Source organism: Caloenas nicobarica, chromosome 4 (genome assembly GCF_036013445.1).
Source record: "Caloenas nicobarica isolate bCalNic1 chromosome 4, bCalNic1.hap1, whole genome shotgun sequence".
NCBI lineage: Eukaryota > Metazoa > Chordata > Aves > Columbiformes > Columbidae > Caloenas > Caloenas nicobarica.
In genome coordinates, this window is record NC_088248.1 from 54,821,640 (window position 1) to 54,845,825 (window position 24,186).

General features: G+C 39.1%; 1 protein-coding gene across 1 annotated transcript in view; it reads right to left on the minus strand.

Annotated features, from left to right (window-relative positions):
• Positions 1 to 6,591: 6,591 nt before the first annotated feature.
• The window catches only part of UBE2K (ubiquitin conjugating enzyme E2 K), a 41,971-nt gene continuing 24,376 nt past the window's right edge, over positions 6,592 to 24,186 (minus strand). Inside the window, exons 3-7 of the mRNA XM_065634567.1 lie at positions 20,753 to 20,811; positions 18,058 to 18,140; positions 11,986 to 12,085; positions 8,303 to 8,431; positions 6,592 to 7,951 (exon numbers count right to left, since the gene is read on the minus strand). Of these exons, the coding sequence (XP_065490639.1) occupies positions 7,877 to 7,951; positions 8,303 to 8,431; positions 11,986 to 12,085; positions 18,058 to 18,140; positions 20,753 to 20,811 (446 nt within the window). The 3' untranslated portion in view covers positions 6,592 to 7,876. The remainder of the gene's footprint in view (positions 7,952 to 8,302; positions 8,432 to 11,985; positions 12,086 to 18,057; positions 18,141 to 20,752; positions 20,812 to 24,186) is intronic.

Below are 24,186 nucleotides of genomic sequence, written 5' to 3' on the forward strand. Positions count from 1 at the left end.
CTGCCCAGGGAGCTGCTCCACATTCCGAGGACACTCATCACCTCCGCCGGGGGAATGAGGGAGGCTCCTATTCTTAAAAACAACGCTTTCCCTGAGGATGTTTTTGGAAGCTGCCCAAAGCAGTTGGCCAAGATGATATCAGAATTTCATTTGACTCTGCATTGAGCTACCTTCTTTCCAAAACATCATACCTTCAAGCCAAAATGTCTGGGATGTTTGTTTCCTTACCTTTCTCCTAGCAAGAGGGCTTTGTCTTTTCACATATACAGGACGTGGCCCTTTTGTGTCCGTTTATTTGCTTCTTTTGCAGCAACCGTGACAGACACAGACCCTGTTTCCACGATCTCCTGGCCGGACAGCAGCTGCCCCCAGCCCAGGGGCTCTGGCCCCAGCCCCCGCTGTGTGCGGCCTCCCCAGGGCCGAGCAGAGGGGCAGGGTCACCCCCCGGGACCTGCTGGCAACGCTTTGTCTAATGCAGCCCAGGAGACCGTTTGCTGCCTTTGCCACAAGGGCACATCGCTGGCTCAGGCTCAACTTGGTGTCCACCAGGACCCCCCAGGTCGTTCTCCGCCGAGCTGCTCCCCAGCATGGCCCGGTGCCTGGGGCGGTTCCTCCCCAGGTGCAGGACTCTGCGCTTCGCCTTGCTGAACTACTCACAGGTGAGAAGGGCAAATGAGCAATATAAAGAACTCTTTCCTCCTTCGTTTTTTTAAGAACCTCTTGTTTTGGCCTCTGTATTGTCTGACTCAGTGAACTTCGCTAACTACTTTGTTCGTACATGTCTACTTCTAACTAGCTCTCTGACAAGTATGGCCTGGAGACAGTTTACTCCTGGCATTTTTGATGTGGTGCAGACCATTTAAGGACTTGAATGTGGAAGATGTTATAAGGGGGACTGTGCGTGCCAAGCAAAAGGAGAACATCCCTCGCCCACGCCCCCAGCCCAGCAGCACATTCGCCTCTGGGAAGTTCATACACAGGCTTCACTTCTCAGCTTGCCCTGTTACCAGAAAAAGCCAGAAACCTGAGGGGTTTTCAGGCCATTTGAACTGACAGCTTCAGATCCTCTAAACCACTTTCTATACAGATAAACCACCTCAAGTCCAACACAGCTTCTTGCAGTGATGTGAGGACATGTTGGCCACCGCTTCCAGGAACAGCTGGGCCCTGCTCTGGGTCTGGGTTTGTTCTTCACCCTCGCACTTAAGGGAAACATAAAAGTGTGCCAACAGTGATTGTCAGTGCTATTACTCTGTTAACAAACAGGCTTATCTGCCAGGCTGTTCCTAATGCAGTGTAAAAACAGGACCAGCCAGTTCCAGATCTGCTTTTTGAACCAAAATCCACCTTGGAGCACACGCAGCTCTTGGTGTTTGGGCTGTGATCAGTGAGGTGTTCCTGCTTTAAGGAAGCCAACCTCACACCCAACTCTCCACCCAGGCAAGGGGCGGATGTTTAAAAGGGGGACAGACCCTGCCCCACACCTGCCAGCAAGGGGAGCTGGACACGGAGGACTCGGGTTGATAAAGGGTTGGATAGCTCAGGTACCAGCAGCACAAAACAGCTTCTCTCCTACCTCCCCCCAGCAACACTGGACTCATTTTTTCTTCACCTTCCCAGCTGACCACCCTTTATTTTACACCAGACTGTCACAAACCCACCTAAAGACTTCATGTATTCCAACACTAGGCAGCCACTAAGTGAAGCAATGTAATTTATTTGACATTATACCAGACATGGATGCTCCAGCTCCAGACCCAGACTTGACCTTAAAACAACTTAAAACCCTGGACTTGCTGTATTAGCAGTACCAGAGCCCAGTGTGTCACTATTACAGCTCTCAGAACAGAATGCTGAGCAGAGGGGTCAAGCTGCTGAGCACTGTCAGTCTGTTTCACCTGAGAACTCACTGGCAGTTTTGAGGTGCTGGAAGAAATAACAAGGCTGTAGGACAACTTTGCAAGTATTTCAGTATAAAGCTGCTCTCCCTTACTCGTGTTATAGAAGCTTCTAACAACAAGAGCAAGGGAATACGCGTTTTCAAAAATTTTTTTCTAAACTAATGGGCAGCCACCCCCCACAGCAGAGGGGCTGGGGAGCCCTCCCTCTCAAATGAACTGGGAACCACAACGCAACACAGCCTGCAATGGTCAGAAATTTAAACAAAAAGCCCAACTCCTTACACCACTGGTTTAATTCTGTAAAACCGTGCAGCACCATCACCCCCAGCAGAGCCTGCCGGGAAACCAGCAAAACCCACCCGGGGACAGACACACCTGAAGATGGGCCATAGATGTGAAACAGAACATCACCAGCTTCACTGGGCAGACACCTGCAAAGTGGTTTACCCCATCTAACAAATGGTGACAAAAAAGTGAAAAGCATGTACTGATGGCAAACCAACCCATAGCCACCCTCTCTGCTGGGTTCTTCCTACCTGAGAAACCAGGGCAGTGTTATTACCCAATGGCTGTCACCTCTCATGTAAGAACCAACTGTAGTTTATACAAACCTCATAGTTTAAAATGCACAAAAGACGAGATGAAAAATGAAAAATCCAAAACCAACTTCCTCTGTGAGTTACTGAATTTGTTTCTTCACACATAGTCTTTGAAAGGAGACACAAGGTGTTGTATTTCTTAGGTCCTTGCTGTTACCTGAAATAACACACACTTTCACTACGCAGCTTGCATTCACACAATTTTCTTCTTCAAAAATCCTTCATGCACATCATGAAATTGGTCATCCCTTTCTCTCTCTCCTTACTGCCAGGGAGGCAGCGTACGCTGTGATCTCAGAGCAACTTCAACTACGGGAAATAAAATGAAAACTGCTTTCAGGGAAACATGCATTTATTGTTAAGCATTCCCAGTGAAAATCAACATCTTTTAAAATGTGTGTTTATTAAAAAAATCATTTGTGTACAAAAGTGTTTGTGTAGTTTTTATTTTCAAGACAAAAAACACTGATGCTGCATTCCAGCCCACCCGCTCCTCCTGTACACGAAGTCTGATGCTCAGGAACCAACCTCTTGCAATATTTTTTTTATTGGTAAATATTTTAACTAGAAAAGTCAGAATCTGGGATGGAAAAGGTAAGTGAAAAGCAGGGTTCTTCAACAGTTGACATCAGCATTCGTATGATGGCAGCTTCCTTCAGACACCGCAACAGAGCACCAGCAGTTGCCGCAAACCGTAAAATGGACAAGTACAGCATTTTCACAGTACATTTCCTCGTCTGTTGAGTCATGGATCTTGACTTACATTATTGATGAACGGCTCAGCACCATAAGCGATCGGCTATTTTGATGCCTACAAAGCAGGTAACAGCAGAGAAGGAACATCACAGCACAGTGCAAATGATTTGCAGGAGAGTTTGTCCAGGGAGAACAAATCTGAACTTGAAACCTACAGAGCACTGCAGCTGGATAACTGAGCAAGAAGCAAAATATGTGTTAAGGACAGCTGGTCCTGTGAGTCTAATGATCAATCAGCTGATGACACGAACGCCACAAAAGGGAAGAGCAAGATACACCATTTACTGATGGGTTTGGAAGAAATCTGAAAACTATCAAGAAGCAATTGCCCTGTGCCTAGCTGTAGGAGAACGCTGCGCCTGGAAAACGAGGACGAGAACAGTGAAGACATCTACGTGGTCTTCCCAGAAAAAGCTTTAGGCACCCAACGAGCATCTTGACTTTCACGCTTTAGTTCTGTGACACAGACGGCATGATGAAATGCGCTTTCACTATCTATTGTTGAGTTAATTGCTCATCAAAACTGCACAAAACCAACCAGCTGATCACCAACAAATCAGCGGCCACACTTGAGATGCTTCTCATCAACTCTATCAACAAAACATACCAGGAGAAAACACCTCATCCTCTTGTTGCATCTGCTCATCAGCAGACATTAACTAGAACTAACTTTCACTACTGCATGTTTTAACCTCTCCCGCTTTGGGCAAGCCTCCAAGTCTCAGCTGGCTTTAGGAAGGAAACACGGGACACGCACCCACAGTTCGGTTTCCCCTGCACTGGAAACTGAACCCTTCACCTTCACAGCACATGCCCAGGGCAGTAAACAACAACTCTCACTTGAAACTGGTTTGATTCTCCCCCAGCCCTTCTCCAATTCAATAAGCAATCCATGTGCTCTGAAATGCCTAGTCTGATTCACAGCTGTTAAGCTTAAATTTGCATAGTTTAAATGTTCCTGTTATCCGCACCACATAACGCAGATTTGGTGCTATAAGGTAAGCTTCTTTCTGGCTATTTAATTCCTCCTTTCAGACAACAACAAGATCCTATATTCCTTATGTCAGTGTTGCAACACTAATTTACTTGGAAAACAGTTAAATACAATGATAATTTTAAAAAACCAAGACACATTCCTACACCATTAGTACCTAACTGCTCAGATAAATGCTACAGAACCAATTATAGCCAAGGTCCTAAGCACTCGGCAGCAAGCTTTTTTTTAAAAAAAAAGTTTTGAATATGCAAGATGAATAGCACAAAGTGCCGCATCTTCCCAGAAGGGTATGTTCCTAAGTTTTTGTCTCCAAGATGTACCAGTGTGTCACACTGAGAACACAGCTTGTTTGCAGCAGCAATGGGAGGAAGCTGTGAATTTGGCGAGTGGGGGTGCGATACAGTCAGGGCTTTTGGCACTCGTGGGAAAACGGCAAAGCTGTAGTTTACTTTTCTTGAGGAACCGGACAAGAAAGGAGTTTCTTGTTCCCCACCAACAAAAACAACAAGGGGTGAACTACTTTGCTCAATGCATGTTAAAATGTTCAGCAGTGAAATCTGACTGATGCTCTGGGAATCAGTAAACTTCATTATCAATACCTTGCTTAGAAAAACGGGGCCATTTAGACTTCAAAAGTACTGCTTCAAGCTGTCTTCTTACACGATAGAGGAAGACAATGCAGCATTTATTTGTACATAGAAAGCAACTGTACTGATGTTTTATGTTCTTGTTGTAAGTAAGTGGCAAATGTGCAGCCGGAGAGGACTGCACGGCAGCTCCGGTTCTGGGAATGCACAGCGCCCTGAATATCGCAACGTTCAGTCCTACAGCAAACAGAACTACCATTTGTATGTACAAACTCACAACGATAAACTGAACACTAACAGCAAAACTCCTAGGGCTCAGCCCCAGCTGCAGTTAAACTAACTTCATACAACATTATCCCTATATTCAACTCCGATAATTACCAAGAATACAAAAACATTCCTTATAAAGGACTCACATGTCAAAATTCAGAGGGACTTCAGACCACAGGTGTCTCCTTAATGCTGGGTGAAGTTTCCTTCCCCTCTCAGCTCTTGAGAAGCTTCCCTCCTGCCAGCATCCCAGCTGGCATCAAGGTATCTCTGCTACCAAGCACAGGGACGGAGGGCAAACCCCAGTATCCAACATCTATACATCAGGGGAAAGGGGAAGACGAGTGTTTTGCAGTAGAGAAGAAAATGAGGTAACTTCATGAGAGAAATAAAAGTTAACAGGACACTGTTTCAGAGGTGACCATGCTCACCTGAGAACCTTTTCCTCTTTCCTCCCCCTCCCCTTTCCCTGGCTTCCTTTATCTTTCTACGTACTGTTGGAAAAACCCGCTCTTTTTAGGAGACTCATCTTATCAAAAGACATGTTCAGAAGCCCACAACTGAGGAGTTTCATGTCCCCGACAATGATTTCCAAGTTCTTTCTTTTGATAAATAGCAGCGAAGAACAAGGGAAAGTAGTCAGCAATTTATAATTACCACCAGGGTAAAGAAACCAAGGTGTTGATGTAACAAAGAAGTTCTCAGCCTGTATAACAGAAAAGACAGCAACTTGAGATTAACACAAGTGGCGTTTTGCCAGAGTTTCCTACCGTCCCTGGTTTTCACCTAGCAAACCAGCTGAACAGTAGCAGCTTCTTGTCAAAAAAAATAAATAAATATAAGGAAAGACAAAACAACTCATTTCCTTTGGCATCATTGCAAATGATTTACACTAACTCAAGAAAACCCAAGAACACTGATCACTGACTACACCTTAAAAAGAAGTATAAAAACTAAGCACTGTATTGCACTGATATGAGTTCAAAGTATTTACTGTCTGTGCCCTGAAATATTTTAAGTTTGGACACATCAGCCAGAGCAGTACAGGGAACAGCCCAGGGCTCACCAGGTCTCTACAGCTCTATCCGCTGGTTCTGTTCCCCTACCACTATGCTCCAAATATTTAACAGATACAATAATGTTTCCAGTTTCTTCTAGTATGATTTATAAACAGACTGTCTATGAAGTGTGAAAATATTTCACCTTGTACTTCATAGCTCCAGAAAAATCCCAAACAGACATATATTTCTTCACCCCATTAATCCACTGTTTAAGAGAAAAAAAAACTGTCATGGAAAAGATGACTTTACAGTACTCCATTATCCACAATCCCCACTCTCCAATCTCAGGATTTCTCTGAACTTCCTTGTCAGATATACTCTCAAAAGTTAGCATCATATTCACAAAGACATTACAGCTCTCTTTAAATAGATGTACTAGTGTTTGAAGTTGCAAAACTAATAATTTTCAAGCTTTTGCACTCAGGATGAAATGTCATTTTAATACGAATAAAAAGACTGACTGTATGTACAAGCCAAGGTAAGATTTCAGTTCTCGTTTATCAGAAACATCAATCCAAAAGAAAGCTAAATTGAGAACACACTTCTACTTCTATGTGCATTTGAAGTATGTACAGTAAAAACACCAACACAGCCTCCATGTGTCAACTAGAGAAAAACGTAAGCAAGGATGAATATTAAGGTACCTGGTAAGCAATCCTTAAATTGAAGCCCAAAATAAAGCTAGAAAACCGCTGGGGGAAGAAAAAAAAAAGCTGATTGCATCATATCAAGTACTCAAAGAAACTTTTTTTTAATTCTCAGTATGCTAGAGAATCAGCTTTTCCTCCTTCAAATCCAGTGAAATCATATTATCCAGAATATACTAAAGAACATTTTACATCTATTTAAGACAAAAAAGGAAAGAAAACCAGCTCCATCTTTTTGTGCTATATCGAGGCATACTCCTTATGAGATTGTGGAGAAAACATGATGGATGAAAATCATTACTGATAATTCAAAACATATTCTCTAAAGGGGGGCCTAGACTACTGAAAATGGCACACATAATACCCACAGATGAAGAAACATAATCTAGGGAGAATTTTTAGCTGTATGATGTCAGGGAGACGAGAATCAGGATTCCCAATTAATAAGCTAAAAAGGAACCGGTTCTGAATAGGTCACCATTTGGAACTTTGGGTAAGTCTTGAAAGTCTTTCAGGAAAAAAAGTTACAAGAACACTCGAGTATTTCAATGGTGCTCTCTTCAGCGACCCTACCTAATATGTCTATTAAGTACAAGCATGCAAATATAGGTCAATCCACAGGCACATAGGATCCATGTTAAAAACAGTAAGATAGCTGTGATGAGTGGCACCAACAATTTTGATGACTAACACTCAAAAATGTTGCTTTCTGAATTACTAAATCAAAATCCTGAAGCAAGTTCCTGCTAGTCTTCGTCACACTGCTAAACACTAAAGTAGGCATGTTTTTCCCCCATTATTTTAGCTGAGCTCCAAGAATTTTTACAATATTTAGTAAGAAAAAAAATTAAAGTATTTCCCCTTTTTAAATTTACACAGACGTTTAATTAGCTTTATTTACAGAGCGGTTTTTCAGTCTCCAATAGTGCCTAGATAGCATCATCAGGCAAGAGTGCCAGTTTTAAAAGAGAATCTATATAGAATCCTAAAAATAACAGATGGTGATGCTCCTCCAGAAGGGGCAAGCTGGACTACTGAAGCAGCTCTCTCTACATGGCTCAGTTACTCAGGAGTAATTCTGTTGCAGTCTCTACATCCCATGATTTTGATGACAAGGCCACTATTACTGCATTCTGCAATGAGAAAACAAAAGCAATCATATTTTCAGTGTGTGAGCCTGCAGCTCTGAGAAGCGGAATGAAGAGTTCTCAGGTTAATCAGAACACATTAGTTTACCATTTGTTAAATCCTATCTAATTTATAGAAAAATTGTTACAAAAGACAGGGGTAGCTCACAAGACTTACTAGTAACGTAGTATTTTCACACTCCAATTCTTAAAAATAATAAGGAAACCAGAATGATTAGACCTACAAAAGGTCATGGAAGTAGCGAGTCTACTTTAGTATACTAGTGACTCCCTCTATTTATACACATATACTTGACCTGCCCCTACTGAAAAAATACTTAAGTTATACATACTTACCCTATCAAAGCCCATAGCACAAAGGTTTTCTATTTTTTTGGTGTATTCTGGACTAGAAACTGGTGCTCCAGCATACACATGTGCCCAAAGCCGAGCCGTCTGTTTAAACATTTCTGGATTTTGTTTGTACTACACAAAAGAGAGACGGGAGAGAAGGGGAAAGTTAAAAATAGTCAGCAATCCAACCAAAAAGCAAAATGATAGGCAGATTCCCATCCATCATTCTTTCTACAAAATCTTCAATTGTATTTCACGTGAATCGTACCGCTATTTTCGAAACGAAACTTGGAGGCAAGGATTACACAGAGCAAACCTATGCAAGCATTCGACTTAATGCACTTTTGCCTTTAGGTTAATTATAGACTATGGGTATTCTATGTGTACAATCAGGTACTGCTCCCAATTGCAGTGATCAAAACTAAAGTAGCTATATTTAGCACAGCTACTGAAAATTTATATTCAGTGTGGCAGAGCACAAATTATCCATATGTTAACATCTCCTGGAAGTACATATCGCAGACTAATCTATTTCTCTAATCACTTAAAAATATGCCTGGTTTTATATACTGCAAGTATGCCTGCAGTTTTTCAGTCAGGGCTGACAATTTACTACCAGGCTTCCCTCCGAGAATAAAGATATTGATAGCACATGTGACAAAAGAAGGGCTGAAAAATGGGTGAGCAAGTGCAAAAAGCTAGGAAGCTGCAATTCTTTTCATGCAAGCTATTATTTACCAGAAAAAATAAATCATGCAGATTATGTAAATATTATTCTGCACCAATCACTAACAAGTTTTCTAATAAACAACAGAATGGACCTTATCACAGAGTTTTCAGCCTGTGCCAAGAACTCAAAAGCCAAGGAAGTGGGTCATCTATCACAAATTAGACACGCAAGATGAGTTTCCTATTTTAGCAACTTTTGTATGCAATATAAGTTTAAAATATTTGGTTTTTTTTAAAAGACTCCCTTAATCATTATACTTTAAAAAAGTAGGCATTTCCGTCTTTAGATATATAAAAAATTTTAGCACTAAATAATAAGATATCGGGAAATATAATATTCAAATATTAAGATGCATTTTAAGGACAGAAACGTGGCTGAATATCATTCTAAGCATTTTATTCATACAAGAAAATAATCACTGAACCTATAAAGCACTGTCAAAGTGAACACAATATTTTTTACTGCTGCGCCTTTCATTTTACCAGTCCCACAGCAACACACACGAACCACACTGCACTATGTGCTTTGTGCACCTCCCACTAATTCTGATCCACATGAAGTCATTTGTATATTTACTATCTGATTATTAGTGGCATTAACACAAACATGGGAGACAATTATTGCTGGAAATAACATATTATTATTATTATAACATTATAAATACAGTACTCTGTAATAAATGTCTTTGATTGTAATGACTAGAATAAAGTAAGGATTAAGTTAAACACCAGAGGCATCCTGAAATACTATATTCTTCTGCTCTTGAGACCTTCCCCCATTTTTTTTTAATTTAATATTTTTGAGAACACTGCCAAGCCTAGAAAGCAACTAGCTGAAGTGCAAAGGATTAGTCATAACTGCATTTTATTCAGAACTAGCTTTCAGTGTTCTATAAATAAAATTCCTTTACTTAGGTACCCATAAATAATGTAGCTTCTCACTGAATCGAGAAAAGCCTAAAGGCACCTTTTACTGATGTCTCTATATCAGGAATCTGAGGCAGTTGATGTTGCTGTACTCCAAAAAAACCCAGCACCTAGTTGAAGCAGTTTCGACACCAGACAGCTGGTGTCTGAAAGGTGGTAGGTGTCTGAAAACCCTGTCATTATTCAAACAGGAGTTCTCCCCAGGATTCAGCTCAAGAGTTTGTAGGACACTGCCATTTACCTGGACAGCTTAGTAGTCTAACACATAGTTTAGTAAATTAGCATAATGAAAAATGAGGGTGGAAGATAACTAACTCCTTGGGAATTTTTGCTTTGGAAAAAAAAACCACCAAAAAACCAAAAACAAACTAAAAAAAGACCCCACCACCAAATAAATCACATGAAGGAATTAGATGATTACCGCCACATCTCTCAAAGATGTTATAATCACTTTCTACTTACACACGTTTGTAACTCAAGGCCAAGCCCCAGTGCAGTTTTCAGGCAGGTATTTGCAGCGAACAGGAGGAACTGAAACCTCCCGCATCAGCCGTGCCACAGCACTGTGGGACGTGTCCCCACAGGCAGCAGCCTGGAACTTTGCTCTGCAGAACCTAGGAGGTTTCATGAAGTTTTCTGCCTGAGAAAAAACTCTTTCCAGCTCAAGTGCTTCTACAAGACCGTTATGATTCTCACACAAAACTCTACTGGAGCTGGAATGGGAAACACTACTCCTGCTCTTTGTAAAAAAAGGGAAAAGTGATTTTGTTTAACAGAGTGTGACAGCAAGGGCATGCATCCGGCAAGAAAAAACAGTGCGGGGACATGCCTGGTGGCCTTGTTGGCCTTTGCAACAATTCTCCCTGCACTAAGCAATTCAGGCTGACAGGGCTGTTCAGGGACATTTGTTCAGATCAGCCTCCCAGCACTGCAGAGCCCATGGGCACATTCTGCACTGGCTGCTGAGCGCAGCAACCAGCGCTCCCTGCCCAGGGCTGCAGGGGCCACCTCTCAGCCCCACACTCCCTCCAAATCCTGGCAGGTTTGATGAACGGCTCATCTGTCCTCCTACAGAGGCTGTTAGGGGGAAGGAGTGCACGCCCTGTCCTGGAGAGTCCTTACAGATGAGATTGATGCTGGAAGAACCCTCTGCTTGCTCTGTTCCTTTGTCACTGAACTGACTGCTGGTCAATGGGGAGCCCACACTGCCTCCCCCTCCCAGAGTGAAAAGGAAAACACCACCCACATATTTGGGATTTTGTTGAAAATTGTCAGACTTTTCAGTTATAGAATAACTATTCCTATCCTTCATCAACACTTTAAATAGAACCATGTCAGCCCTGGTATGGCATAAGGTCCAACTGACATTTTATTGTTACTACTTTTTAGGAGTTACTGCTACTGTCTGTAAAGCAACAAACCCTGTTGATTGCAGAATTCTACCGATACCAATCTAACCAGTGACTAAAATAGTTATCCCGAGTACTTGCAAAGGTAAAATACACAGGATGCTTCATTCAGATAAATTGCTCCCCAGGATTAAATGCAACAGTAATTCATGTAAAGTCACTACTCATAAAATTTTGACATTAACCAGATACAATGCTCAACAATATTAATATTAATCTGGAAGAAGAGCTATAGCCCAAGCCAAATCAAATGAACACCATCAAGTTAAAACTGATTTTAAACCAATACACCATTGCTTTTCTTCTACTAGAAGCCTTGCATTTTAAGTGGCAGGTTATACTGGGATTCATTTTACTATGCAGTTACCTCCTGACATTTCTGACAAGCTAAAAAAGGAACAAAACTAACAAAATAGACTTCCTGACACTGGAAAGTAACTCCTACTTAGTCTGGAATCCAAAGAGTAAAGAGCACAAACCACCATAGTAATTCACACTTACTGCAAGGCAATTTTCCAATAAATTATTTAAAATCTTTATCTCCCCCAATGTCTGGAACCTAATCTGAATTAGCAAAGGTCACATAAGTGTTACAAATTCACTGTCAACTGAGTATCTTACCTGGTTTGCCACTACTGCGTCCTGTGGATCATCTGGTTCTGCAGCTGCCAACAATGCTTGCAGCGATAACAACACTGTTCTTAAAGTCATTGCTGCTGCCCTAAAATTAAACATTTGAAAATGACTTTACCAAATCCCATGCCTGTACTCACCTTTGCTGCTATACTAGTATCGTGGAACATATAAGAGTACATGTACCAATCGTAAGTCTAAGAATCATAATTTTAAAATGCCGCCGCTTATAGGTGTTAGAATGCCATTCAATGTATTTATTTAAATAGGGTTTTAAACATGGACTTTCTTATTAACGACGCTTTCTTAAGCTTTTGGAAAACACTGTCCTTGACCAACACACCTGACCATGCCCAATTAACATAACTCATTTCATCTGAAAAAAAATTAAAGCCAATTTGAAGTTTGTGTCATCCTCCTTTACTACCAGTAACAGCACCTTGCGTAAGGTGCGGGTACAGAACGGGCAACCCATGTGTGCTCCCTCTGCTGGCACTCATCATAGCTAAATAGCACGTGCAGAAATAGTGACCTACATTTTAAATACTTACAGCAGACAAGCAATTGTATAGAATACGTATATTAAAACTGATGCAATGCAGAAGATGACATTTTTCAATAAAGCCTAGCAACTTACATAGTGAATTACGACTGCAATAATTAAATAGTTTGGTTATTACAGAATGTGCATTTTTTTTTCAGAATTTCAGATTCTCTTCCAGTTACATATTTCGGGTTGCAGGCTGAATGCTTTTACCAAGCCAAAGAATGGTTCCTTACATTACAAACAAAGCTGGGGATTAACTAATAAGATTACATTTAATCAGATAAAAACCACCTAGTTACTGAAACATATCCTCAGCTGGGTGATGAGAGCCCAGCTGACATAGTCAACTCAGGTGTACTAAGGATCTTGTTTTTCCACACCTAGATCACACATACAAAAACCTGAGTGAAAGAACATAGCACAGAAATATGTAAAGCAAAAATATTTATATTTTACTCTTATAATTCCCTGTTATTTGTGTCTCCAATGGTTTATACTGTATTGAAATTAATTAATGTACACATGGATGACACAATTCACAGTGATATCTGCTAGTATTAGATGAATATAACGCAAAATATTTACTATTCCAGCATTCAGTCATCACAGAATGCTAAGTCTTTCAGGCCTTAGTATGCTTGAATGGATTTAATAATTTTTATGCAATGAATTTCAGGAATTACCACATCCTACCACATGTTATAAACCCTAAAGTATTTTTTTCCCAGTTATTTCATTATGCTATTTAGTGTAACTTTAAAGCCAGACTTAACATGAAATAATCTACCAATTGTAACTGATACAGTAGTTACTTTCACCAAATAAAAGCTATTCTGCACTTTCCTTTACAGAAATCATCCTACATCTGAAAATACCGCCGTTATTTAAAACAGAGAAGATGACATGAAAGGGGTCGTGTCACTGGTGTCACTTTTACATGCAATTTACTTGCATTTACACTGTACTTTCTCAGAGTGGGAAATACACCATGGGGAGTAGGGGGCATTAGTAAGGACCAAAGGTGCCAAAGATGCCTGGAACACAAGTTCTGTGCTGTCTTCGGCCGCCTCTGCCTTTCCAGACTGCCAGGCCCTGCCAGTCCCTGTTCATCTGTTACATTTGTAGGTTTTTATATAAAGCATACTTGGACTTGAACTTCTGTTCTGATATTCCAACTTCAAAATGAATAATAAAAATAAATGCCTCATCCATTTGGATATACAGACAGCTATATGCTCAGCATACTCAAACTCTAACATAATTAGTTTACAGACAGGGCTAGTTTAGCTACATATGTAAAAAGGTTTAACAATGTAGTTTACAACTTATTTTCAAGTCTCATGCCTGAAAATGGCTTTCACATCACATGCACAATAAAGCAAAGTCTTCACTGGACACAAACATTTAAAGACGTATCCTTAAATCATAAAAGAAAATCTGTTACCGCTTCAGCTGCTGTTTGTATTGAAAAAAGGAAATTGAAGTTTGTGATTAATGGTAAAGAAAATCTGACATATTTTGTGTAACTATTATATATTCATGTAACATTTTCTGCCTTTAGGACACCAATTAGCTGTCCCGATCAAAGGAATTTAAAAAGTCTTGTTATTTTTTACGTAGCTCAGTCTTAATTTTTCAGACACAAATTAAGATTCCCAGAAGAAATTGAAGGGACAGCTAAAAATAGATTCTCATTTCCCAAGTACCTTAAGCAGCTCTTCTTCCTTCCCATTACTTTCTTTTGGGAGAATAAAGTGAATGGAGATGACTGCCCAGAACTGCATTTACATAGACTAGTAAGAGCAAAAACAATTCTCATCATCAGTTCTGGAAGAAAACCTATGCCGATTGTGGCACAAAACTAAAAAAAACCACAATACACGACCCCTCCACATGACATCCCAAAAGCTAGAGAAGAATGTGCTGCAAAAAAGTTGTATTTTCCTTAAAACAGAATTCCAGTGGAAAGATACGTCTTCTGCATTTTCCAGTGCTCCTCAAGGGTTTATTTTTCCAGAATAGAATCCTGAAAAAAAAAATTCCAACTCTTCTTATATTTGAAGTTTATTTCTAGATGTGGATTTATGCACAACATCTCATGGAGTTCAAGCAATTTCCTTTGGTAACTCAAGCCGGCTTCACGCTTGGGTTTTAGCTTTTTTTTCCTCTCCTCCTTTGCAAAGGCAAGGTTTTCTGTCACTCCTGACAGAATTCTGTTTGCTCTGTTCTTAACTGGAGCCTCACAAGTTTCTTGGGAAATCTATTCCAACGCTCCACCATGCTTGATATTCTGCACACTGAACTGGCTTTCCAATCTTTCACCATAGGTCATACTTGCTTAGACTGTCATTCTTGTCACTTGACTCAATTTTTCCTATGGTTACCATCTTTCTTGGAATACAACGCTCCAAGTGGGTACACTGCTTCAACGGAAGCTTGACCAATCATAAATAAAAAACAGGCAGCTTGTATAATGAGTTTTGCAGGTAAAACTTCCTCCATCCCAGCATCCTATTCACATTGCACATGACATTCTGTTGTTGCCTTTGTCCCCTGACACTATCGGCTCCTGTTTTCTCCTCAAGTTTACAATAACCTTTGACTCCCATCCCCATCCCAAAATGCTGTGTAGTCACTGTGCAGGCTGGCAAGTCTGACACCTACAAGAGGGGAGGAAAGGCCAGTAACACCTACCAGTGAGCTGCAGGGAGCTCACAGCAGGGAAGCACCTTCCCTCTGAGACTTCAAACCTAAAGCCTCCGCTCTGGACATCCTAACCAAACCCAGGCTTTCGGTTGGCATCGCATCTGTTAAACCGCATGGGAAACCTGGAGTGAATCAGAACAAAGCAAGTTCATACCTATTTTACTCACGTTTTATTGGGTTTTTTTGTTTTGTTGTTTTGGTTGGTTGGTTGTTGTGTTTTGTTGTTGTTGTTCTTTTTGTTTGGGGGATTTTTTTTAATTATCTTGGGGCATTTCCATTAAAAAAAGAGCACTCCTAGTTTGTGTGAATATAGTGATAATATTAAAAAGCACAATAAGTCAGCTGTGCCCAGCATGCCTGAGGTAAGAAATCTCTTACCTTTGACGAGCCGAAAGAGTCCTAAGAGGATTATGAAACACTGCCAGTTTTTCTTTTTCTTCTTCATTTTTAACGGCTAAGTAATTTTCCATTTAGGAAGTTTTTACTGATGTTCTGTACATTCCTCTCTGGAAACAATCTCTTTAGTTACCGAGAGGTAACCCACCAGAACAACAGCAACAGCTGCAGCCAGCAGACTGCTGCTCCACTCTGTGAACCAAACATGGCTACTGGGAATAATATCTATTTTTTTATATATATATATATCTCTCTCTCTATATATATATCTCTCTATATATCTATATATCTATATATCTATATATCTATATATAGATATAGATATATATCTAAATCTAAAATAATCTGCAGTATTTATTCCATTTGTGAAATAACTAAACTTGTTCCCGGAGCTTTTCTCTTGGATTAACTTGTATCAAGGGCTTTTGGAATCTGGAAGGAGGGAGGAAATGAATAAGGCCTTTGAGTAGGAGCTCGTTGTATAGTCACTATTTACAGGAGAAATACAAGACTGGGCACCCATTAGGGAAAGGGGGAAAAAAAAAAAAAAAAAAGAATAATAGCTTTGACACAGTGCAGGGAGGGCGAGACAGCCTGCTTGCTGAAGAGTTCTCTCAAACAATGTTAATATTCTCTGCATTTTTCTCAAAGCTTTAAAGAGGCTCAGTGCTCCTCAAACATCGTGAACAAAACCCAGCAGTTTTAGATGCCCAAGATGACTACAAGATGGCTGTTGCTCACATATCAAAATTGTGTTCTCTCTTATAAGGATTTCTGCATCTCAACTGAAACTGAAGTGTGAAACCTCCAGTACAGCCACTATGAAAAAATTTCTTATTATTCACTTTTATTTCGACTGTCAAAACCACAAGAGGCCGGAGTATTTTGTTGCCATACACACAGCCGCAACACGTTTGCTCGATAATCACTGCTCAAGGGATTTATGCAGAACAGCTTTCAAGTAATTTAGTTCTCAGGTTTCAATGAATAGTATAGATACATTTTATATTTAAGAATAAAATTTTGAGACAGAATACTAGCCTGGAAGATAAATATAGGCTACAGTAAGTGAAACCACATAACAAGTCATATCAGATCAGCATAAGCAGTATTACTTCTACAAAATCATACAGTTATTTTAATTCTACCAGCGAACAGTAACTGGTTTGAAAACAATTGGCATAACAGGTATTTGCAAATCTAAACATAATGAAAATCCACAGCAGCAAAGAATTTCAGCATAAAGCATATACTGTGGAGAAAGAATTTCATTAAATTCATTAAAAAGACCATTTAAAGACATGACTTTGCAAACTGATAAAACCTCCTGCAATATGTAGAACAATATCTCAACTATGCTCATTGGAATAGAAAAGTCATTGGATGGGTGAGTAAAGACTTCTTTTAAACTATACAAACACATTAAAATCTTTGTGTTTATATTCACCATATGTGAGTATTTTATCAGTTTATTAACTCTTTAAGAAACCTATGAAGTCCCACAGGCCCAAATTCTGTCCTTCAGCTCCCACTAACCTCCCTGAAAAACACAGACATACACTGGAATTTGAGACTTACATTTAAGCACACCAACAAGAGCAGCACTATTCAGTGAAGAGCATGACAAGTCAATGAAGTGGCACTTCAGAAACAAAGCTTGTTACTAAAAGATTTTAGAAGAGAGAGACTGTGGAACTAAATATATTTTCTAGAACACTGCCATTAGAATATTTCAGCATTGCAGTTGTCCCATTTACCTTTGAATACCTGGTGAAATCTATTAAATATTAAATTATCAAGGTTGGGGGGGGTATTGCTTGGGTTTTTTGTTGTTTTGTTTATTTGCTTTCTAACGAAGCTATCATTTTATTCAAACCATTGTTCAACCTTCACATGCAGAAAACTTAAACACGGTGCTGTAGCTATTTCTCAGTTTAAACAGCTACAACAGCATATACTGAAGAATGATAAACAACTTATTTCAATAATATTAACCATTCATAGGGCTTAGGAAGTTTGAGGAAGCTACTCAGAAAAAACAGTCTTATCTATCGCAATACTGAAATCCTTCAAACAAGAAAGGATGGAAAGAGCCACAACAGTTTCCTCTTCTCCAAAGGACCAGAGGCTTTGACAAGCACTTCAACAATGCTCAAGCAACTTTCTTGTACCATGATTAAAAACCAAAACTTACACAGAGCACCACTAGAAAATGAAGGGATCAATACATAAAGAAAAATTTGAAAAGGGATTATAGCATATAGGAAGCCTCCCCCCAACACCACCAAGTTCTGTGAAATTCTTTCCTTAGTGCTTCCAAATGAAGACACTGTTTCAAAGGAAGAGATTAACGGTTTGTAAGGACACTGGTATATTTGATTTTGCACATTTAAATCTGTATGGAATCTTACCATTGATCTTTCAGAATATCCAAACAAATGGCCCCAGTGACTGAGCTAATATTAGGATGCCATATTTTGGTGATAAACCGCACCTAGAAGACAATTTTTGAAAACAAAAATGATTATTAAATGCAGTATAGTAAGTACGCATTTTAAGTGCACCATTTCTAATAATATTATAAAGAAATAATAATTCAGGAAATATCAAGCTAAAAAACAGAACTAAGACACATGACACCACTTATTTCAGGAGGCTTCAAGTTTGCAAGGCCCTTTGTTAGACAAAGACTTGCTTTACTCAAAACCTGACTACTGCCTGTCTGAGGACAAACTCATCCTGAACTGCTTTCCCATGCACTGTCCTGCGTGCACATCCCTGCATCACACAAAGCCCCTCAGAAATATCCTCCAGCAGTACCACTGTTTCAATGTAACTACGTGGCCAAACAGACTTAAAACGTCCAAAACTTTAAATGCTAGAAAGTTCACTTTTAATGAAGTGAAACAAGTCCCTGAACTCTTACCATAGGTATTGAATCTCACTGTTCAGCTAAATTGTTGGTAGCTACACAAGTATTATAAAGATTTCCTTGGTGGATGCTACTACTTCTACAAACATGCAGTCTCATTACCCATAGGCACAAAGCTCTTCAACAAACCAAAACCTAACCAGATTACGGTTACTTTGCTGTCAAAAGGATCTAGTCCTAGCATTCATTCATTGATCATGTCCATTTTTTTTTTTTGTAAACACTAAAATAAAGTGTATTCATGCTCACAAAGCATGAAAAAAAGTCAGGTGTTTTTGGTTTTGTTTGGCTTTTTTTGTTTGTTTGTTTTTTAAAAGACACTGAGAAAGTTAAAAGCAGCATTTTCTTTTAAAACCCAAACCTGTCCTTTGAAAGGAATATATACATGCCTTTAGAAATTTCTCCTTCATTTTCTTCAAACCTCCCATTTCAGGTTGCATTTTAACTGCCATCTAGTGACTTTGACCTGTCTGTTTCTCATCTCTAACTCCTCACCCCAAGCTCCTGAGAAACATTTTACGTATAGTGCAGGTCTTTCAACATTTGCCCCTGATCTGCAAGCAAATCAATGCAGAGAACACGTTACTTGTCAGGCACTACAGCAAAAGACTGTACATACAGGGCTATAATAAAATCAGTGCAATCATGGTGTATAAATAGGCAAGGCCATAACAGTTCTGCTTTCCAGGACAGAAAATAAGAGATCATGTCAGCTGAGCCACTTATTAACTAGCTCAACTCTCCAAATCACTTTGAAAATCTAAAAAGCCCTGTAAATACTAGGTAATTTCTCACAGCGAATGACAGCTAACAATGGCTGTCAAAGCACATACTGAACAAGCTAAAGAAATCTTTCAGACAAAAGGCCGGGCTAGACACAAGCAAAAAGGCCTCCAATTCAAGACAGTAGGCTCCAGAACAAGCAGTGCTACGCTACAGTGCACTGAGCTTCTAACAGCTGTCTGGAAGCTTTGGAAATGGAAACCACCAAGCCCTAAAGCAGCAATTAAACCATGATCCACAGACCCATCTTTCAGAGTCTACACCCTGTTTCAGCCCTCCTTGTTTTAGCTCCAGCCAGCACGCATGCAGATTAAAGAACTGAAACCAACAGATGTTTCTTTAAGACTTTCAGTGTGTTTCTCTCCAGTGTCAAGGAAGACATTCAAAGGACAAGAGCCAAGGAGTTAAGAGCCACTGGCACCTCTTCCTTCCTCTTCCCCAGTTCCTTCCTAGTGTTACCTACCAGAGTGAAAATAAACAGGATCTAGGACACGTTCTTAATTCAAAGACATCCTTCTGACAAACAGAAAACTAATCAAGCAGCTGAGTCAGACATCTCAGGAGTCTGCTGATTCATCAGAAGCCACTGAAGAAGGGACTAAATTAGGGCACAGGAATATACAGTTGCAGCTGCACGTGGCTGGGGAGAACAACACTCATATTGATCCATTTAGAAGAGAAGTAGACTCACAAATTTAAAGTGCTAGAAAGATACAGTGAAGTTAAAAGGGCAATAAGATGCAAAAAATGTAGGAGTGACTTCACCACAGCCATTTCTTTTATCTCTCATCTGTGTGCAGGTTTCATACATTCCTTCAGAGTTGCAGTATGACCATTGTATTTCTCTATTGGTTCTTCCAAGTCACACAACTGTACACCTCACTGTTTAGTTACTACTAGAAACTGGGTACGTTAGACACAAGAGTCTACTAAATATAATTTATGGAGCCCAAGAAATTAAAATAATCAATAATTATCTATTACAACATTTCTTCTTGAGGGGGAAGGAAGGCAGCCGTACTCTCTACATCAAGTAAAACTGCCTGAAAATTGTATTTATCTTGCCAATAATAAATTACATGAGGGTCAATAATAAGGCACAAGCTTCTCCCCAGAATCTGCCAGTTTGTACTTTAAGGAATAATTAGAGTGTACTTCTGATTGGATACAGCTATGCATCCTACATTATTTCTACCTAAAAATGACAGCGTCAATGCCTTTTTAGAGGAGAATAAAAAAAACACAGGCAAAACCAAAAAACCAAAACAAAACAAAACCCCATGAAAGATGGGTACTACAAAGAGACTACATACACAAGCAAATAAATAAGAATAGTCAAAACCAACTTGTTAGCCATTTTTTTTTTTTAGCAAAAAAAGTGTCTACAGTACCTTGGGAGGATTAAATGGATATGTTTCTGGAATTTTTATCTCTAGTTGATATCTTCCACCTGCAACAGACAAGAAAGAGTTACGAGTTAAAAGAAAAGAACATTACTCCAGCTTAGTCTTTCACAACAATAAAGCTTATGTTTCTAAATAGACAGGTTTTCAAGCAATTCAAATTTACTCAGAAGTATTAGCTAGAAGATAACTCTAAATTTCGTATACTTTATAAATAAATGCATGTAGAGTCAATCTAACAGTGTCATATTTGCTTATACAAATCAGAATCCGTATTTCTTAGGTAAGTTTAATGTGTACATTCTCCTATAGTTTCTCATCTCCAACATTGTAATTTCCATGCTCTACTTTAGTAAAATATACCAAAATGTGAAGTAAATATCCCCTCCCAACAGATGAAACACAGGCCACAGGAAGATTGAGGCTGAACATGGCATATTACATTATTTTGACTTTTTTCTGATACCTCATGCCAATAATTTTTTTCAAATTACACAACTGAAATTAACTGCATTTCATTTTAAACTTTCTGGAACTGAAGAATGCTTGACTAAGTCACTTAAGAAAAGCTCCCACACTTTGAAATTTAAAAAAATAGGAGGCTCCAGTGATACTTCCACTATGTTCTACTTTACTGTCTGAAGTAGTTACTTCTACTCCAATTCTGCAAACACTTTGACACACTAGTACTATTAATATAGTTTGCAGGATTACAGCACACAAATAAAGGACAGTATGAGCTTGGCAGACAGAATTACCTTCTACTGCCCTTTTCTAAACATTCCTCATTTGTCTCTCCATTACAGTATCATTACCTACATCTATTTCAATTATAGTTCTGTTAATTTTCAGGTTTGCTATCAATACTCCTGTCTTCTGGAGCAATCTCAAACTGTCTCTGCCTGCTCGCTGACGATCATCTGGCAGGCAGCAGTTTAATGACAAGAACAAAGTCTAACAAGACATACACACCAATTTAGACATTTTGTTTTATAGAAACAGAGAGTATTTCTCCTCACTTGCTACTCCTGTTCTTTCAGAAGGAACCGTTCCCCTCCCTCAATATACTTTGTTACAGTTTATAAATTTCCTTGAATTAAAGCTGAAGTGTCTGCAATCTGTTTCTCCTTTGGGATTTCAGGAGCGATTGACTCTGCTGCACATTACTCCATACAAAGCCAGCTCTCAAGTAGTCTCAATACAGGCAAAAAGATTCACATGCAGGAAAAGAACCTCTAAGGAATACTCTGAACATTTTAATCTCTGGCAGCTCTTTATCTGTGCCAAAACACACCTTAGCAGCTACTAACACCTCTCATTTTCAAAATATAAATCAGTCTAATACATTTCACCTGAAACTGGTTAATATCAGTTTAGTATTTTCCACTACTTTCTACAGCTGTTTTTTCTCACTGCAGTAACTTGAGAAGATTTAACAGAAAATACAGTAGAAGAAAGGCAAATAAATCCAGAATTACAATAGCTGATATCTAAGCTGATCACCTCTCTGCTTACAGGACAGCACAGCTGCAATATTTTTGAAGACAGGTACATCAACAACAGACCTTAACTAACTTTGCTTTTCCTTTTGTCTGAATTGAAGCATAATTCAGCAGCATTTTTTCCTGAGAAACAGAACAATTACACTGCTCCTGGACTGCAGAAATTCATCTGTCCCTGTATGATTTTACTGTCACACCATTTTGTAAGGTAATACAAAACCTGTCCTTGGGTTTACCATTTCTTCTGCTTACCACTAAAACTTGCCTTTAGAAGACAGACTATTGCAGCTATTCAGCCATCGTTTTTTTCTACCTGGAACATACAAGTCCAAAAGATTTTAAAACTGCAGGGACTAACGAGTATAAATAACAAATTATTTATAGGGTATTGTTGTTGTGCACTGAACTTTGCAGTTAAAAATGCAGGTTTGAAGACTTAAACTGGACAAATCTGTATATTAATTTCCTTAATATGACATTTAAAATGCAAATGACTAATGTACCAACTTCTACATACCAGTATTTCTGTGGACTTTTTTTAAAAGGAGTATGCATATGTATGGCTTTTCAATAGCTATTTAATATTTGAGATTGAATTAAACAGTAATGGGAGAATATTCCTTCTATACTCCTATTGGAGCATATGTCTCACAAGTTTTAGCTCTGTTCCTTGAAGAAAAACCCTATTATAAATTTTGCGGTTACTGTGGCTCACTTGTGAATTTGGCTTGAAATTAATACTACGGTTACACAGGGTTTAAAAAACAAACAAACCAAAACAAATCCATAATCTATTGAAAAGCTCTTGAAGCAAGTAAAATCCAGCAGCCATTAACCTAGACTAAGGTCCTCTCTCCAAACATACACGTTCTCCTTTGGGATGCAAATGTGTTTCAGTTGAAGCTGTGTTTTGCAATATTCTTTTAATTTGATCAAAATGCGTTGACACGACTGACAGAAAAAGCTGTAAAATTTGTCCACAATAGATGGCATTTTTCCTCTCAGTCACACTTAAACCAATGTCCTAACACCACCTATAAAAGAATTCTGCAGCAGCAGTTTGTTTTCAGATGCCTCAAAACTGCAGTCAACAGTAAATATTGCTGTTCTTTCACTTTACAATGGTCCTAGAATTCCCTCCTGTAGCAGGGAACTGCCTGACCTGAACTACTGCACTAATTAACTCTTCTTCATAAAGCACTTCTTGCTGTGTCACTGTTCAGACTACAGATGACAGATCAGTCTGTAATTATGCAGCATGCATTACTGCATTAGTCATAAAATCTAAACTACACTCACTGGCAAGCCCTTCATAATTACATAAGGGAATAAATGCATAAAACTATGTTACAGAAATAATAACATTCCAAAGTAAATTACTCAAGTGTCAGGAAACACCAGAAATTGGGCTCCCAGTAACTTTCATTTTGTTCCTTGGTGCATGTGCCTTCTAGATTAAAGTAAGCTTACTATCACATTAGTTTTCCATGAAATCCCCGCCATAATCAAAACACATAATAGTTTTAGGCCCCAAAATGGGGTATTTACTATATCTTCATCACTAAATGTACTCATATGTAAGTATGCATGGCTACATTTCACATCAACAAATTCTGCACTAAACACATATTGCTGAATTTCATTAGCTGGATATGCTGAATCTGTGAATACACAGCGTTCAGCTTCTGGAATTTTGGTCTAGCTGAATCATCCAGCATCACACAGAACCCAGTTCTGCAGACAGGCATTCAAATCTTTTTTTACCCTCTTCATGAATTGCTATACAGTTTTTAACTTTTGTGACACATGAATACATCTTTCATTTCAAATAACTCTGAGTACATTCTCCAAAAAAAGATCCATTTTATAAGCCATGGTAATGCTGGCCTGGAGAAAAAAAAAAAAAAAAAAAAAAAAGAA